General features: G+C 44.8%; 1 protein-coding gene across 12 annotated transcripts in view; it reads left to right on the forward strand.

Moving 5' to 3' along the window:
• Nucleotides 1-19,858, forward strand: part of otofa (otoferlin a) — a 532,520-nt gene that overhangs the window by 414,218 nt on the left and 98,444 nt on the right. For all 12 annotated transcript variants that reach the window (XM_072498930.1, XM_072498920.1, XM_072498925.1 and 9 more), the window contains exons 25-29: nt 1,385-1,519; nt 9,707-9,868; nt 13,720-13,839; nt 16,742-16,903; nt 18,549-18,711. In XM_072498930.1, the coding sequence (XP_072355031.1) occupies nt 1,385-1,519; nt 9,707-9,868; nt 13,720-13,839; nt 16,742-16,903; nt 18,549-18,711 (742 nt within the window). The remainder of the gene's footprint in view (nt 1-1,384; nt 1,520-9,706; nt 9,869-13,719; nt 13,840-16,741; nt 16,904-18,548; nt 18,712-19,858) is intronic.

The following is a 19,858-nucleotide window of genomic DNA, read 5'->3' on the forward strand; positions in this document are numbered from 1 at the left end:
GGTTCAAATCCCACCAAGGCCTATGGTGAAATTTGAATTCAATAAAAATCTGGAATCAAAAGTCTAATGGTGACCGTTGGTGATTTTTGTAAAAACCCATCAGGTTCACTAAGGAAGGAAATCTGCCTTCATGTGATTCAACTCTAAAATGTCCTAGCAAATTAGGAGCAGGAGCAATTAGGGATGGGCAATAATTGCTGGCCTAGCCAGCGATACCCTGAACAAATGAAAAAAATATGGAGTGCGGGGGTTCAAGGTGGCTCACCATCCGTGAGCTCTGCTGTCCCCAAAGGACTGGGTGAACAGTCCATATCAGCTTTGGTAGAGACAGGGAAGCCTGTCATCAGCCCACCATTTTACGGTGAAATAATGTGAGAGGAGACTGGTATCCTATTTATTTAATTTAAAAATATATATTAATCTTATGTTCTTTACCTCAATGGAGATAGCTTCTTACGAGATTTAGGGGACAATTTTATGAATTTGTGATACTCACAACAAACATCATCCACTAACTTTTCCGACAGAGTGTGCTGCTTTGGATTTCTTTCCATAATGTCTTCACAATTTTATCAGGTATATATGAGAGAAGGTGTTTCAGATGCCCTGAAGGCTTTAAGATCAAATAAAGGGAGTGGCAGGGTTGAAGGGAACAGTGGATTTTTCTTTTCTTTTGCAGGATATGGGTGTAGCTGGTTGGGCCAGCATTTATTGCCCATCCCTAATTTCCCTTGCGAAGATGATGCTGAGCTGCCTTCTTGAACTGCTGCAACCAACAATTCTTTAAGAGAGGGAGTTCCCCAGGATTTTGATCTAGCGACAGCGAAGGAAGGACGATATAGTTCCAAGTCAGGATGGTGTGTGGCTTGGAGGAGAACTTGCAGATGGTGGTGATCCCATCCATCTGCTGTCCTTGACCTTCGAGGTAGTAGAAGTCACAGGTTTGGAAGGTTCTGTCAAAGGAACCTTGATGAGTTCCTGCAGTGCATCTTGTAGATAGTACACATTGCTTCTACCTTGCGTTAGTGGTGGAGGGAGTCAGTATTTAAGTTGGCGGATGGGGCACCAATCAGTGGGCTGCTTTGTCCCAGATGGTGATGGGCCTCTTGAGTTTGTTGGAGCTACACTCATCCAGGCAATTGGAGAATATTCCATCACACTCCTGAATTGTGCCTTGCAGGTGGTGGACAGGCGTAGGAAAGTCAGGAGGTGAGTTACTCACCACAGAATTCCCAGCCTCTGACCTGTTCTTGTAGTATTTAGGTGGCTGATCCATTTTAGTTTCTGATCAATGCTAACTTCGAGGATGTTGATAGGAAATGAAATCATGAAACAATGTCATGTCGGATATCAAATTTCAGTTTCATTAATCTGTCATCCACAGGTTTTACAGGAGACTCTGTGTCCTACCTGGGACCAATTGTTGGTGTTTGACAACATTGAGTTATACGGTGAAGCACAAGAACTTAGAGATGACCCTCCCATTGTGGTCATTGAAATTTATGACCAGGATACTGTGGTAAGGAGTCCTAATTGACTGTATTTTTCATCCAAACAATTCAAAAGTCTAGTTCCATTTCAATTTGCATATTAATATTTTGAACAATATTGGGCTTGGAATATTACAATTGAAGTATCCTTAAACTGATAGACATAGTGGATGGAATTCTCTGCTCCACGCTGCTAAGATCAGGAATCCCTAGCAGGCAAAGAATCCCGTGTAGGCTCAAAAATTGGATTGGCGCCTGACAGCAGACCCGTACCCAGTCTCTGGTCTCACCCCTCCAGCCATAGTTGACTCCCACCCCGCTCCAGGAACATGCAAACGGCTCACTTGCATTCATTTTAATGTAATAATGGGCTGGAGGCCTGAATTTCCACCTCTGCCATCCAACCCCTTACACCTCCGTTATGTTCCAAACCACCTCGCGGGCACTCCACTGCGTGGGCTTTGATGCAAGCACTGTCCTGGCATAATGGACCCTAAGGGGAGTCAAGGAAGTTATCCAATTGCTCATGTGCCCCTCTGCCACAGCTAGGGGGCAGAGGGAGGGTCCACCTAGGGCCCTAGGGCTGGGTTGGCTTGGGTTGTGGATAAGGGGTTAACCCCTGGACCCTCCTCCGGGTTGTCGGTCCTGTGTCTGGACTGTTGCTTCCAGCCCTGGGCAACCAAAAGATCACTCTTGGCAAGGTAATCACACGTGGCCCTCTGTTTGAAATCATCATCCTTGTCTGACCTGTTTAAACCTTGAAGTGGCCTTCTCACTCTGAACCGCTCTGCCTGACAGCTGATGAGCAGATCAGACAGTTCATTGAAGATGCAAGATAGGAAGACTTTCCCTATTCTCTCACCTGCTCCCTCAGTCCCATGCATTAAAAACTGCTGCTTTTTGAAGTGTCTGAACCTTCCCAGAAAGCCCACCACATTTGAAAAGCCTTGAAATCCCCTGAGATTCTTTGATATGCTTTGTAATCATTCAATTTCACAGTGCAGTACTTTTAACTAGCCTTTGATTACCTTCTTAATGGCTTAAACACGGCAGGTGGGAGATTTCTTTATTTATCTTTCCCTTCATGTGAGAATATATCTGATAAACCACTGATCCTAACCGCAATGTTTATAATGACCCTTGTTCTGATTCACAGCTGCTGGCCACTTCAACAGTGCTAAGTGCTTTCACTTCCTCTTTTCTAACTGCATGTTGCCCAAGGTTGGAAGGGTCAGTCCAGGTACAAGTCGCGGGATTCTCTGAGCCCCGCGCCAGGCCGGAGAATCGCCGCAACCGCGCCACGCTGCCCCAACGCCGGCATGCGATTCTCCGAGGAGCAGAGAATCGGCGCGTTTGGCGCAGCACCGGACGTGGGCCGCTGTCCACGGCCGGGCCGCCGATTCTCCGGCGTTGATGGGCCGTGCGGCAAGGTGGAAACGGCAGAATCCCGCCGGCGCCATACATACCTGCTCGCAGCCGGCGGGAACTCTGTGCGCAGGGTCGGGGGGCACCTTTACCGGGGGGGGGGGGGGGCCTCCACTGGGCTCTGGTCCGAAATCAGTGGGCTGGCCTCTCCAGCCCTGGCCCTATTTTGTTATGCAGCCAGCCCCTGAACCCCCACACAATGTTGCGTCAGGGCCATCGCGTTGAGGGAGTCCCTCGCGCATGCGCGGGTTGGTGCGGCACCACTGCGCATGCGCGGGTTGACATGGTGCCCAGTTGGCGCCAGGAAGGGAGGCTGGAGCGGTGTGAACCGCTCCAGTGCCATGCTGGACCCTATGGGGGCCAGAATCGGTAATGCCCGTGCCCGTTTGGCGCCGTCGTGAAACGCGACAGCGTTCCTGATGGCGCGGACACTCTGCCTCCATTTCGGAGAATCCCGCCCAAGATCCCACCCCTGGGGAGGGTCCCAGGTCAACTCTTTACCATAGCCTGAGCCCACCCAATGCCTGGCAATGGCAGAGGGGCATCTGAGTAATGGACTAACCTCCCTGATCCAGCATGCCAGTCTAGGGTGTCACTGCCAAGGTTGTCAGTGCCATGGTGCCTGTGGGAAGTGCACCGTTCACAATGCAAGGGGCCTGAATGGGGGTTCTGAAGTGGAGGGCCTGGTGGGGGCTTGGGGGTGGGGGGGGGGGGGGGGGGGGGGTTGGCTGAAAGGTTGGTTGAGAGGGGCTAAGGGGGTTAGCTGAGAGGGAGTTTGGATGACTTTCATGCTTGCGTGGTGTTGGTGGGTTGATCCATTATTCCTGTGGTGAGGGGGGGATGCCCCTCCTTGATAAGGATTTGAGGGTGTTCCTCTTGTCAGCAGGGGGGGGGGGGGGGAGAGCTCAACATTCTGTGTCTGGCCCCTGGGATCAGGGAACCTATTCAGAATTGCTGCCCAGGACCAGTAATTGCAGGGAAACAACGTGTTCGCCACTATGCATAAATTTGCATAGTAAAGTTATGAGAATACCACTTCGATGAAGCCACTACGACAGCGGGACACAGTCACAATTTGTTGCTGACAGGAGCACTTTGTTTCTGAAACAGAGATTCCCGCCCAGCATCTACTTCAATTTATTTACTGCTACCCCTTCTGGAGATCTCTCCCCTTCATATAACGATGTCCAGCTGAGAAACTAGGAATGTGTGAAAGTCACAGGATGTGATTTAATGCACAAAAAACAGAAACCTGTTTTGGACGCATATCCCGGGAACTATCTCAGCACCTGCAGCGCCGTTATTAAGCAAGACTCTGGGGGTGTTTTTTGGGCTTGGCGAGAAATACCCCCACGGAGGCCACACTTGCATCGCTTCCTGCACTGATGAGCTCAGAGATCGGGGTGCCATTTTTAAATGCTGTTCCGATCTCTCGACCCCGCCTTGAACACCCCACCCCACCTCTGGAACCACTCCCCCCCCCCCCCCCCCCCCCACTGCCCCAACTTACTTCTTAGGGGGCCCTTGAGCGCCCCCTCACCCCCTCAAGGGCAGGGCAGATCCAATCCCTAGCACCTGGCACCTTGGCACTGCCAAACTGGCAGTGTGATGGCACTTCAGAGTGTCTGGGTGGCACTTCCAAGGGGCTTGGGGTGCCAGGACACCACAGTGCCCAGTGCCTGACTACCCGGAGGCCTGGGGGACCTTCCCCCCCCACCCCCCACCAGTGCCAAATGGCGCTATGGCGACGTCTCCCAGGCACGGATGTTATTTTCTGGGCCTCGGGAGAATAGCACAGGCATATTTACATTAGCCTAATAGTGCATTTGAATATGTTAATCTGGATTTCGCCCAGCAAGTGCAAAATCCATGGCGCGACATTTTGTGAGATATCATGAGATCTCGCAAGGCATCCCAAGTGTTGCAAATCTCACCAGAGGCCTTGCCGAGATTTAACAGCCTTGTCGGGTCACCAAGTCAGGTGTGACGAGGCCATTCGATTGCTCCCCTGTACAACTTCATAAACAGCAGCAAGGTTTCTTTAAGAACAATTTAAAAGGATAAACACTACATCAACAGAAACAGTAGCAGCCCCACACCACCTGTCTCCTTCACCCCAATCTATTCAGCAATGGAATATAGTGTGAATAGTTAGTATTTTCCAGCTGACAAATCTGATTAAATTCACCATGTTAAACAGATATATAGAACAGACAACTTTGAATGAGGAAACTGGGGCGTCATTCTCCGGCGGCGGGAGTCTCCGTTTTGCCGGCGCCCGGGGGGTTCCCGACGGCGTGGGGCTGCCCCACAATGGGAAACCCCATTGACGGGCCGGTGTAACGGAGCATCCCGCCGGCCGGTCGGGGCAGAAATGTGGCGGGGCGGGGTGGAGAATTTCGCTCCTTATGCCTGTATGTTTCTAGAACTGAGAATGTTGTATTTTAAGCTCCCTATGGTTCAACCTTTGCTCTTTATAAGTTTCAATTTCTCCCCATGTTAAATAGACCCCAATCTGCTGGTTTAGTATGAAACTAGACACAGATCCTTTTCTTGTTAGCAGGTTTATTCACAGAAAGCACATTACATGTATCTCTGCCACCTTCCTCCCAACACCCTGGCATACCAGCAATCCCTTTTTATATTTGTTTAAGATACTTAGTCAAACAAAATCCTCCACCTGCTTATCCTTAACCTTAACAATACAATTAATGTAACATTAGCCCCTGACTACAAATAATTTGGATGATAAGTGAAGGTTGACTGTATGTTTCTGCTTTATTTCCTCTAACTTCCCTTTGTTGCTGGATGCCTTTTCCATGATGGTCTAAGTAGAGTTTACATTGTTCAGACTAGTTGTGATTTCAGTAGCTTTAGAGCAGAATTTCAGTAGATTAGGCAGTTCAGCATAAAAGATGCAACAGAAAAACTGTTAATCCATTATTCTCTAGTCATAATTCAAATGAAAACTGTATTGCATCTATAAGTCCACTGCTGTGTGTTGTGTGTAGTCAGATAGTTCTGTGCACTGGAACTAGGCAAACACTTTGGGCGGGATTTTCCATCCCACCAGATCCCTTTTCTGGCGCAGTGCACCCCTGCAGCCCTGTCCGTCCCGGCAGCCGGCCAATGGGGTTTCCCATTGTGGCCATCCCCAGGCCGTCGGGAAATCCACAGGCGTGAGTGTGCTGTCGGGGAAGCGGAGAATCCCGCCCGTTGTCTTTTATTTTAACGTGATAATTCTTACATTTGGTTTCTGTTTATTTTCCCTCCAATTTTCAAAACTTAGCATCAGTTCTTGTTTGTTTTGACTGATGTTTCACTGCTACCACTGTGTGTCTGGAATTGATCTAGCATAGAACAGATCTAATAGCCAAAAACGCAGCACCAATGAATACTGTGGACCATCAGTAGAAGCACCCACCCAATGAGGAAGGAGGCATTACTGGATCTGGTTCTGGGGAAGGAGGTGGATCAAGTATCAGTAGGGGAACATTTGGGAAACAATGATCATAGGGTCACAAGGTTTAGATTAGTTATATAAAAGGACAATGGGCAATAAAGATTTTTAAAAATCTAGAGTAAAAGCACTTAATTGGAGGAGGCCAATGTCAGTGTTTTGACAATGGAACTGCCCTGAGTAAATTGGAATGAAAAATTGACAAGTAAAACTGTAAACAAATAGTGGCCTGTCTTTAAAGTGACTCAGGTACAGTCAAGGCGGAAAAGGGTAAAGGAAGCCAGAGCTTCCTAGGTGATGAAAGAAATGGGGAGTAAGATGAAGCAGGTAAATGGTGTGTATGGCAGATGTCAGGTTGATAATACTAGTGAGAAGCAGGTTGAATAAGGAAAGAAGGGAAACAGAGATAGGGAAGAGGATGACAGCTAACATAAAATCACAGCCAAAAGTCTTCAACAGGCATATAATGAAAGGGATATGAAAGGAGGATTAGGGACCAAAAAGAGCAAATGACTGAGGTACTAAATGAATGCTTTGCATGTATCCCAAGAAAAAAGATGCTGCCAAAGTCATAGTAAAGAGGAGATACTTGAGGTAGTAGAGGGGCCAATAATTGATAAAGACGGAGTAATAGACAGGCTGACTGTACTTAAAATTGATAAATAATTAGGATTGGATGGGATGCATCCGACGATTCTGAGAAACTCGTCGTAATCTTCCAATCCTACTGAGATGTGGGAGTGGTGCACGAGGTCTGGAGAATTGCAAATGTTACATCCTTGTTCAAAAGGGTGTGTAAGGATAGATACATGCTGGTCAGTTTAACCTCAGTGGTGGGAATGATAGTCTGTGAGGAAATTAGCAGTCTCTTGAATAATGCAGGTTAATTAAGTAAAACCAGCATGGATTTGTTATAGGCAAATTGTGTTTCACTAACTTGATTGACAGAGAGGGTTGTTAAGGGTTATGTTGGTGATGTGCTCTATATGGACTTCTAAAAGTCCTTAAGAGAGGGTGGCTGGCCAGCAAAGTTAAAGCCTACAGTATAAAATGGACAATGGTAGCATGGATATAAAGTTAGCTGAGTGAGAGAAAACAGAGAGCAGTGGTGAATGTTTGTTTTTCAGACTGGAGGAAGGTATGCAAAGGAGTTTCCCAGGGTCATTGTTTCTCTTGATATATATTCATGACATCGACTTGGGTGTACAGGGCACAATTTCACATTTGATGGCAACACAAAACTTGCAGTATTGTGACCTATGGATATGAGAATGACAGACTTAAGGACATAATCAGGCTGGTGAAATGGGAAGAAGCATCAGCAAAGGAATTTAATGCTAAGAATTATGAAACTATACATTTTGGTAGGAAGAACATTGAGAGACAATATAACCTAATGTTTCAGGAACAGGGGAACATGTACACAAATCGTTGAAGATGACGGGGCAAGTTAAGAGAGTGTCTGTAAAGGCAAATGGGATCCTGGGCTTTCTCAGTAAAGGCATAGAGTACAAAAGCATAGAAGTTATGATGTCAGTAAGGATGTCAAAGCTGTTGAGGGGGTGTAGAAAAGATTTATGAGAATGGTTCCAGAGAATATTCAGCTATGTTGGGGAATCTCCTTGGAGAAGAGGGGTTGAGTAGAGATTTGATTGAGTTGTTCCAAAACATGAAGGTGGATAGAGAGATAGATAGAGTAAATAGAGAGACGTTGTTCCCATTGGCAGAAGTGTCAAGAAGCAAAGGACACAGATTTAAAGTGAAAAAAGCAAAGATGACAGAAGGAACATTTTTCTTTATGCAGTGAGTTATTAGAATCAGGAGTGCACAAGCTGAGAGGGTGGAGGAGGCAGATTCAAAATGGAATTGGATTAAGTACCTGAAAAAAACAATTGAAGGGCTATGACTTCGTGGAAAGAGCATGAGAGAGGTACTAGATAAATTGCTCTTACAGAGAACCAGCATGCACTAGACAGGCTGAATTTTGTGCTGTAACCATTCAATGATTCTATCGGGCTCAACTGTGATACTGCCTTCAGCCAAGTTCCCTACCAATATTTATTAATCTAAGCACACAAAATAATTGCTTGGATAAGTTACCAGAGAGTGCTTTCTGGTCCAGCAGTAAGTGTCTTCAGGAAAGGAATAGCAGAGAACAATTGGTGGAAAAAGGAGGAAAATAATGAAATCAGATTTATTTTCTTTGAGAGTATCATGTTAAAACTGGTTCAAGTTTCTTAAATGAGTATATTAGAGAATAGCAATCCCAGGCATAGTTTTTGAAATTAATCATCTATAAAATAGATTTTATTTTCTGGTTTGCATGTCATAAGCATACCTGTTTTGAAGCTCTCAAATAGATTATTCCATTGTGACTTACAACACTGTAAAATTACTGTTCTTAGAGAATATTTACAATCCCAGCTGTTTGTTACTGATGGCATAAAGTTTAATCTTTATTCAAAAATCCTAGGAACTCAATGTGAATTGAAAATTCCAGAATGACTACATGGTACAACATATCCTTCAAGTCAATTTTTGTGTGAAGTTCAATTATTTTAGTTTTATTAGAGGAAGCAGATTGAGTGCCCAGTATGTCTGATCTGCAGTTTATGCTATTCATTAGAATGGCAAGGCTGGGCTATTACTTTGACATATCTCCCAAAAGACAAATCTCCCAAAATAAAGTAGGCACCAACGAAGCCAGGAACCGAATAGTTAAAAGTTAATTTATGAAGATAATTCACTAACAGTAAGCCAATGGAAGAACTCTCTTTGTGAAAATTCTGAGTGCTCTATTCTTAGAAAAGGATCTTAGTGAATTATAGATATAGATAATTTTACAGAAAGTTGTGACTTTGATTAACCCTGTTATTAAATGTCTCATCTTATGAATACAATATTACGTCAAACAAAACAGCCATCAAAGTTTGACATGGATCCGGTAAGAACAATTTTGAAACTAAAATCTGATGATCTCAATAGAATTCTAGTCAGATTGTCGGGGAATTGAAGCTAAAGTCAATAGAAACGTTTCTTTAATAAACAAGTGTTAAATGCAGGGATTCCCAGATTGAACAATAGTGGAAATCAAAAACAGCAATTTAACTGATTCAGAAAGTAAAGTGCAGCATTTGATTGTGTTGGATCGTGTTGCAGTCTATTCGTATTACTCAGTCCTGTTTTGAGAAAGTCTTGTCAAATTCACATGGCTTGATATTGAGCATTAACTATTCAAGTTCTCAGAACATCTTGGAGACCCTATGTGGCAACGGATGTTTCTTTATACTTCAGTTATGTTAGGTAGTTGCTAACAATTCTACACTTGCAGGGAAAAGCAGAGTATATTGGGCGAACATTTTCAAAGCCAGTGGTGAAGATGGCAGAAGAGGAATATTGCTCTCCTCGCTTTCCTCCACAACTCGAATATTATCAGATATATCGGGGGAATACGACTGCTGGAGACTTGTTGGCTGCTTTTGAGCTCCTTCAGGTAATTCTGTACCTATAGAAATAACTCTTGATTACATGTGTTTTGCCCCATTCTGTCTGCCTCTTTTCATTGATCTCCATGATGACAATGACATTGGAGTTCTTACTGCCCAAAGCCAAATCTGAGTTAGCCAGATTCAAGGTTCTTGGAATTTTTCTTCACATCTATCAATAAAAAAAGTTATTCCATTTATAGTTTGTTGATGAACATTAGGAAAATCAAGTAACTGAATAAAAATATTATTGCAGGTTTATAAGATGTTTGTGTCCCACTTTTTAAAATTTGCGGCGACACCGACTGGATGCATTGTATCACAGTTCTTATTTTTCCATCCATGGTCGGAAGGTAAATGGCTCAGATTTATTCTCACCCCTTCTCATTATTAGCTAAAGATAGTGGCTTGTTCTGGGGTTCCATTACAGGTGAGGCTGCTTGCAGCCTCAGCAAAGGTGATAGTCATTCTTCATTCATCAACTTATTCACTGAATGTCTCAAGCCTCACCCTCTGCTCAATGGACCCTACTTCTATGCAGCAGTCACTGAGAAGTAATCATAGGTGGAGGTCATCACTACAAGACATAAGTAAAATATTGCAGATACTGGGAATTTAAATGGCTAACTACCTCCATGAATCACGCACGCATAAGCCCTGGTGTGCCTCGAGGACCACCCCTCTGCAGTTGTGAAATGCCAGGTTCAGAAGTGGGACTTAGCGATTTGGGGCATTTCTAAGATGTTCGACATGACAGAAAGCCTCTCCGTCTTAATGAATATCTGGACCAGAGTAAATTTTTCAAGTCAATGGCCTTTCTGATGTTCAAGGCCATTGACCTGAAACATTAAATCTGTTTCTCTCTCCATATATGCTGCCGGTCCTGCTGAGTGGATACCGTTCCCAGTTTTAAAAAAATGATCTCTCTCGTAAGCCAAAGTACAGAAGCCAGTTACAGTATCTGATGCCACCACAGCTAAGATCATATAACTCAACAGAGACAGGAAATGTACCTGGATCCTCATGGCTCAGCTTTGTTTCATTTGATTAACCTACCTGTTGAGGTGGAGTAGCTGGAGCCGGAGTATCGAGGAGCTTTTACTCCTTCTTGGAGATAAAACCGCATCATTCCCAAATGCCTGGCATTTCAACCCCCTTGACTTGACCTCAAGTACTCTTTCAATCAACTGAGCACAGATCAATGCTGCTATTAAAATTATGAGGGAGTGAGAGTTATTCATTTGCCCACTTTCCTACCTGAAGAAGAATGTCTGCAGGTGATGTGCTTCACCACATGGGCTGCAGCAGTTCAAGAAGGCAGCTCACCACCACCTTCGTAAGGGCAATTAGGGATTGGCCAGCAAAGCTTTAATTCCGTGAATAATAAATTTTAAAAAACATGGAATGTAAAAACACAACGGTATTGCGATTTCTGTCCTATCCATGTGTGCAATAAAATTCTGTTGAAATAAGACAGGAACATCTTCTAATCCTGCAATGTTTCCAATGCTTGATCAGTGGCTTCTAAAGGTCATCATCGGTGCAGAATAAACCTGAAACAGTTATAGAATCATAGAATTTACAGTGCAGAAGGAGGCCATTCGGCCCATCGAGTCTGCACCAGCTCTTGGAAAGAGCACTCTACCCAAGCCCACACCCCCACCCTATCCCCATAACCCAGTAACCCCACCCAACACTAAGGGCAATTTTGGACACTAAGGGCAATTTAGCATGGCTAATCCACCTAACCTGCATATCTTTGGACTGTGGGAGGAAACCAGAGCACCCGGAGGAAACCCACGCACACACGGGGAGAACATGCAGACTCCGCACAGACAGTGACCCAAGCCAGAAATCGAACCTGGGACCCTGGAGCTGTGAAGCAATTGTGCTAACCACTATGCTACCGTGCTGCCCATAACTGGGCTGGTTTAGCACAGGGCTAAAGAGCTGGCTTTTAAAGCAGACCAAGGAAGGCCAGCAACACGGTTCAATTCCCGTACCAGCCTCCCCGAACAGGTGCCGGAATGTGGCGACTAGGGGCTTTTCACAGTAACTTCATTTGAAGCCTACTTGTGACAATAAGCGATTTTCATTTCATTTCATTTTTCATTTCATTTTTAAATTTGATACACTTTTAATCACCTCAGTTCAATGGGAAGGAGAGGTACCAGATTATTCTGGAAACCACGTATCGGATTGCTGACATTTTGATTAAGGTTCTATGTACATTAATGTTCATTCCTACCCACACTCTTGAGGTAAAACCTTTTTATTTGAGCTGTTTTGCTTCCATTGAGGAGAAAGATTAGAAAAATAATAATTATTGCCATTTGAACTTGTTTACTAGTTTTGCATTAAAGTCCCTTACTCGGATTGTTCCCCTGCTCCTACGAAACTCCTGGATCTAACAGCATCAGACAGAGGCAGCTGCAGACAACAAGATAGTGACAGAAACCCACAGCTGCAGTAAATTTGGGATCTTCAAGAACCTGAACATGTTTCTGCAAGATAAACTGAATTTAAGAGGAACCCATTATCAATTTTTACTCAGTTTCCTGCCCGATGGCCAACCAGATTAAAAGGCCGGTCAGCTGCCAACAGGAACGTTATTAGTAGAAGGCCCCAGCTCGGGACTCTAGTCCCCAAACCCAATCCTGCATTTCATGGGGATGTGAAGGGGGGGTGTTTAAAATTCCCCAAATTCTACTGTTTTGACTATGTAGTTCATCATTCTTTTAGCTTTTTGGATTACGTTTTTGCATACATTGGACCTGGTAAGCATCACACATAGACAGCTACGTCTCTTTGAACTTCATTTTAGTTTTTTGACAATCATTCATGTGTCGCGTGGTTTTCTTTCTTTACATCTGTCTGCCATTGTTTTGCCTGCCCATATTTTGTTCCACATATTCCATTAGTTCTGGGCTACCTCTTTTATATTCTACTATCTCTCCCAGTTTACTATTAACTGAAAATTTGACTAAGACATTGATGCAAATTAGAAACAGTAGGGAGTCCAACATCAAATCAGCCCCAGTCTGACACTTTGCACAAGTGTTTATTCTTTTCTACCTTTCAGTTTCTCATTTATTCCTATGATATAGCTTGAAACCCCAGAGCTTTGAGTTTAACCAATAGTCTTTCATGTAGAACATATCAAATGTTTCTTGGATTATAAATACACAATACCACAGGCTTTAACCACAATCTGCTTGGTGGTCCCTTGTCCCCTACACCCAAAAATCAAGTGGTTGCTCAGTTTTCCCAAGTTGAGATGGTGTGTGCATTAGAACAAAACATCTAAGAGATGGTGTTCCCAAGCACCTGCTGTCATTGCACTTCAAGATGGTGGAGGTCAAGGTTTGAGAGGGGAAGCAATCCGCAACACAGAGGTTCATGCTTGTAAGATCCAATGTTATTTTAAAGTATTTGTCAAACCTTTTACTGTTTGGGGTAATAGAAGATGGGGATAGGGTGGAGGCATGGGCTGAAGTAGGGTGCTCTTTCCAAGGGCCAGTGCAGACTTGATGGGCTGAATGGCTTCCTTCTGCACTGTAAATTCTATGAAGAACTGTTTCATTTACATCAAAATGACATTATACACATATGACTCAGTGATGCCTTTTGGAATAATTTGTGTTATTATTTCATGTATTTGAGATGAGGGAAATGATTTTATCATGAGCCGTTTCCCAGTAGAGACAAATCTTTAAATTACTTAGTTAATTCGGTGCTCCATATGGAAACTGCAGAACCTGCATTTTTTATCCGCATTCTATGAGGTGTGGGGGGGGGGGGGGATCTCAAATATTCCCTTTAAAAATTATTTACACAGAGTTTTATTCATTCAATACAGATTCCTCCCTCAGGAAAACACAATCTGCCTCCAATTGATGGCCCAACAGACTCTGAACGTGGTCCAATTCTCCCTGTTCCCAAAGGGATCCGGCCAGTGTTGAGCAAGTACAGGATTGAGGTAGGCAACCTTTAGAATGTGGCCCAGATTTTCCAGTCAGAAGCAAAGGAATGCTACACACACCAAGCCGATCTTGATAAAAGCTGTCTGTGTGGAGGAGGGGTTCTAGTGTGAGGTGCTCCGGAGCGTGAACGCCTCCACCTCGTGCGCTAATTACGTTCATATGTTTTGGTCCTGTCCAAAGCTAGAGGATTACTGGAAGGAGGCTTTTAGGGTAATTTCTAAAGTGGTGCATGTGAAACTGGACCCGGGGGGCCATATTCGGGGTGTTGGAGCAGCCAGGGTTGGAAACGGGTGCGGAGGCAGATGTTGTAGCCTTCGCCTCATTGATCGCCTGAAGGCGGATCCTGATGGGATGGAGAGCAACCTCTCCACCCTGTGCCCTGGCGTGGCGGGGGAACTTGTTGGAATTCTTGACTCTTGAGAAGGTTAAGTTTGAACTGAGGGGAAGGATGGAGGGGGTTCTACAATTCATGGGCATTATTCATTATGCACTTTCAAGAACTGGATAACATCGAACATTAGTTGGGGTGTGGGTGGGAGGGTTGGGGGGAGGGGGGTTGCGTGTGTTAATGGTGACTATGGGTGATTCCTGATTCCTTTTTGTCATTTGTTTATGTTAACATGCGGGCTAATGTTTGGGGTTTGGTGGGAGGATGGGATCATTATTATTGATATGGGGATTGACATATTTGTTACTGATTATTGTTTATTGTTGGTGGGTGTAAATTTTGGAGAAAATGTGAAAAAGGAGGAGAATAAAAATATATATTTTTTTAAAGCTGTCTGAAGATTTAGCGGGCTCCAGAGGATAGATTTCCTCTACTGCAACGTGACTTTAAATTTGGCACCATCTCTGGTATCTAGCAGGCGATTGATCAGGTAGCAGACTGACTGATCAGCCAATCACATCGAATAATTCTCACAGACTGCAGAGCAGGAAGTAAAAAAACAGATAATTCACCAGTTTCATTATTGTTCAGAAAACAAAATTATGATTGGGCCATACACTTGGATTAAGGTGGAAGATGAAATATCATAAAGAAAAATGATTTTCATTATTTTAAAAATCATGCACATTTCAGTTGTTCCCCTAAGGGAAATTACCCCACACTTGTAAAAAAAAAAATCAAAGTTTCAGAACCAGAGAATACAAGTCCTTCTGCTGTTAAAAATGAATAATGCCTGTCCAAGCAAGGCTGAACATTTTGATTCGTATTCATAGTAAGAAGGTTGAAGTTCACAACAAATTACTGATTTACTATTAATTACATCTGCAAAGATTGCAACAGTTTACCCTGTCAACGAGGAGGGTATCACAGACAGTAACTTCAGGATTTTTGTGATTTACTGCGCATCTGGCAGAAGTTGCTGTCAGTTTGATGGAGTAATGACGGTGAGTGCTGACAACCTTACCATCATTACAACCACTTACTCCAGACCATAATTAAATGGAAAAATCACAGGTTAATGATTGTTGAATATTTACGACTCATCTCTATTTGACCTGAATGCAATAAGAGTACATCTGTTCATAGTAGGTTTGAATGGTTGAGAGTAACAGGTCTTCCTGAAGGATGTTGATGTACTGGTTAGACAGAGGGAGATGCTCTTTCTGCATGCTTTAGTCAGTGGTGAAGGGTGGGGATGCTGGGAAGGGCTGCGTATGAATAAGATAAAAGATGAGTTAATCCAATGGTGAGGAATTTGAAATATTGGGCTATTTGGGCAGAAAGTTGCAGAATGTGAGTTTGTTCCCACAATTAAGGCCCCAACCTTAGATAGGCTGTTCAAGAAGCACTCCAAGCAGATATGAGGCACTTTGTCAGAGGAAAGAAGAGGTCAGTGACTCAGAACTTCCAGTTTTATCCTCTCGAACAGGCATTAAGAGCCGCATTGTCTATCTAATCTCCATGGGAAAAAAATAGATATGAGCACAGAAATATTTCAGGCAAAAAACAGATACTTAACTTTTTATTCACTATTTTCACCAAATATTATAAGGTGTATTTGACCTCTCTTTTGGACTGAATAAAGACCTCATGTGATTGAATCAGAAGTCTGATTACCACATTACACCAAATAGAGTCTTGAGTCAGCAAAAACTCTGGCTGGATTCTTCGTTGGCCAATGCCGATAAAGTAATCGACGATCGGGCGGAGAATCGACTCCAATGTCCAAATCGGGGCTGGCGCCGACGTTTGACGTCGGTCAGCCATGCTCTGCCCTCCCAGAAATGGAGTCATCACGTTGCACGGCGCGCACCTTTGCAAAGGTGTTGGCATGTCATCGGCCGGCCCTCTCACGATGCTCCGCCTCCAATGGGCCGAGGTCCCGACGGCACGGGAGACGTGTGGTCTCAGCCATGCGGGTACTTGGCCTGGTGGCTGCAGACTGTGTCCAGCGCTGCCACATTCAGCCGGAATCCGTGCCGCTGGCTGGTGGGGGGGGGGTGCTTTCGTGAGGACTGGGGGAACTGGTGGGGGAGGGGGCAGAGGGTGGGGTGTGGGGTCGCGGATGGCGGGTAGGGACCGTGCACGGCCGCGCCATGTTATACGGTGCAATCGCTGCAGGTCGTCAGACGTGGGCATGCACGGCCAGGAACCTGGCCATTCTCCACCCGTTTTCGGCGTGGGAGCCGGGAGTTTCACCCGGCGCCTGCTAGCCCCTCACCGGTCCCGGAATCGGTGAGGGTTTCACGCTGAATCTTGGGTCGTAAATGACCACACATGCTGCGTTGGCATCAACACTTAGTCGCTGAAACGGAGAATCCAGCCCTCAGATTCTGAATTTTAGGACAACATATTTCTGTTTGTGTAAATTGCAAGACAGGACTTGTAAATATCAGTTTATGTTGATATAGATGTACCTGAAATCATTTTCTTCTTTTTATTCCTTACAGATTCTCTTTTGGGGTCTCCGAGATCTCAAGCGTGTGAATCTAGCACAGGTTGATAGACCACGAGTTGACATCGAGTGTGCTGGTAAAGGTGTGCAGTCTGCGGTCATTCAGAGCTACAAGAAAAATCCGAATTTCAGCACTTTGGTCAAGTATTTTGAAGTGGTGAGAACTGACTACTGCATCTGTCTGTAACTTACATATAACTGGGGGACGTGTAAAGGTGTCCAAGACGTTGCACAGTCGGGACAGAAATGGCTGAGGGACTCGACAGAATGCCGACCCGCTGGGGGATGTCACCCAGTGCCAGGCTGACCTTGATGAGGTTCTGCAGGATACGTCCCACTCTCAGATGGTCATTGCCGAGGTGCTGCAGAGCATGGTGCAGTCACTGAGGAGCATCGCCGAGGGCATCAACACGATGGTGCAGACATTGGGGAACTGCCAGGACTGGCAAAGCCAGATGATGCAGCGGCAGCCGGGGATTGAACCAGCTGCCCCTCTCTAACAAGGTGAATCCCAGGGCCCTATGGGCACCGAGCAGGAGGAGGGAGTGCTGAGTGCCAACCTGGAACCGTGCCATGGAATGGCGACGATGGTCAACAGCTCCCCCGGGTTCTACCCCTCCGATGAGGCTGCGCCTCGCAGCCAGCACATGGGACAGTGCGGCAAGGCTGTGCATGAGCCGCTGACAAGTGAGCCAGGGCCCTCCGGCCCCAGGGCCCCCCAGACGCCCCAGGGGCATCAAAGGCTGCCTCCACCTCTGATGTGCATCCTGGGACACACCTAGACATAGTGGTAGAGCAAGGAGGGCAAAGCACATTGAGGATCACTGGGAGCACCGGGGGAGGGCAGGTATGGGGCGAGGAGACAGTGGGCGCGATTGGGGAAGGGGCAGCACCATCGGTAGGGTGGGGAGTTGGCAAACACAGTAAACACCTTTGTGCACAACTCCTTGGTGTTTGGATGTTGGTTCAAGCATAGTGTCCAGATATCAAGGTGTGATTGGGACGCTAGGCAATGATTCCCACATGCTACATGCCCCCCACCCACCCCCACCCCCTCCCCCCTCACCCCAGCCACGGGAATCCACTTGGGTTTTGTGAAGTGCTCACTTAACCAGGATTGCCAATTCCCTATCAGCGATACCCTTCAGCCACATTGCCAGAGACCTCAGCAGTCGGAGGAGTTTATGGGGAGTCAGAGTGGCTGATGGGCAGGGTCAACACCAACTCCAACTTTTCACCAGATAAAGAGAGATGCTCCATCAAGCCAATAATTTCAAAATGGATTAAAGTTACCCTTGTCGAGGCAGGAGACGGGACCATAAGAACATTCGCTTAGGATACCTTTAAGAGTTCCAACCTACAAAACAGATGCATTAATAAGATCTGCGCTAACATCTTGGGAGATCAGAATAAAATGAGACTAAGTATTGTTTGGTTTATGGTACAAAACGCGACTGAGATTTTTATATCACAGGTCATCTAGGTATTCTCAATTCAATCCTCATTGGCCCAAGTTTCTCATTCCTGTTCCTGTGGAACAGTTACAACAATCGATCTGGTGTTGACAGCTATATGTGGAAGTTAGCATTCTTTCCCAAGGAAGTTGCCCAAGATGTCTCAGCTAGTAGCCAAACTGAGGCTTGCTGAAATCCATCATAAATGTCCCTGCCCAATCACAGTGTGGCACCTTGAATTGAGCATCATAATGAATACATTGGTGTAACAATCAGCCTTCAATTTATTCTCTGGTGTATGGCAGGCATGCTGTTTCAATTAATACTTTTCTTTCATGATCCTATTAGGATCTTCCAGAGAATGAACTTCTTCACCCTCCACTTAATATACGTGTGGTAGACTGCCGAGCTTTTGGCAGGTACACGCTGGTTGGTTCACATGCAGTCAGTTCCCTGAGAAAGTTCATCTACAGACCACCAGACAATAAAGTTCAGAAGTGGATAAATGCAGGTATGTCAAAACCTAAGAATTTTTCAGTACTGTGCCCCCCCCTCCTCGCACCCCCGGAGTGTCATCACAGGAAATTTATTCCTTGTACATACATGTGGTTAAGGCCACTCACTAAACCCGGTTTTCTGGACTATGAGGCTATAGGATCCCCTTTAGATTGTCATTGTAATTTCTCCAAGTCTTTCTTTGCAAATACCAAAAGGACAACCTTCAAGATACATCTTCTTCATTATGTGTGCTCCTCATTCTATTGCTTTACAATCCCAATTTCCCAAATAAAATTAAAAATTAAAAAACTAGAATGGGAAATGGAAAAACCTCTCCATCAGAGCAAGAGATGTGAACCTTAGGTTGAAATATGGAAAACAGTAGGCATTTTCCAGACTTGTTGTGCATGTTTCTCTTCATATGAAATCAGAACTAAGATAAGTCATCAACTCTAGGCCAATCATACTGAGTAGACCTGGGAAAGCCCTGTTCTATTTTACATGATATATAGATGCCTTGGTAAATTCATCTCTTCCCATTTCAATAGAAAAATTAGCTTATCAGAAGAATTTAGCAAGCAATCTGATTATGCTTATTAATTGCGAAATGTTACTGTTAAATACTTTGTATTCAATCTGCCTTCTATTTTGTAGTTATTTTTAATTTAATATGAGTTCTGTGTTAAGTTTTAATACATTTAGGTGTAAAAGTGTTCGATATCTTTATTGAATGATGCTTATTTTTGACATTAAAAACTACATGCTTTAGCTGTAACCAGGATTGCTATCTCCCCGTATAGAATTCCTAAATTTGCCTGAACGATTGACTCCATTTTCTCTATCTATAGAAATGCACTATATCACTCCTATCCATATACTCCTTGAACAATCAGAGCTGAATGCACGAAAATCCGACTGATGAAATGTCTCATTTATGGTGCCTGGGATGGAACATTTAAGTTATGAAGAGAGGTTGGATTGGTTTGGGTTGTTTTCGCTGGTGCAGAGAAAACTGAGGGGTGACCTGATTGAGGTGTACAAAATTATGAGGGGCATGGACAGGGTGGATAGGGAGCAGCTGTTCCCCATTGTTGAAGGGTCGGTTACGAGGGGACACAGGTTCAAGGCGAGGGGGTGAGAGGTTCAAGGGGGATTTGAGG

Source organism: Scyliorhinus torazame, chromosome 4 (genome assembly GCF_047496885.1).
Source record: "Scyliorhinus torazame isolate Kashiwa2021f chromosome 4, sScyTor2.1, whole genome shotgun sequence".
Taxonomy (NCBI): domain Eukaryota; kingdom Metazoa; phylum Chordata; class Chondrichthyes; order Carcharhiniformes; family Scyliorhinidae; genus Scyliorhinus; species Scyliorhinus torazame.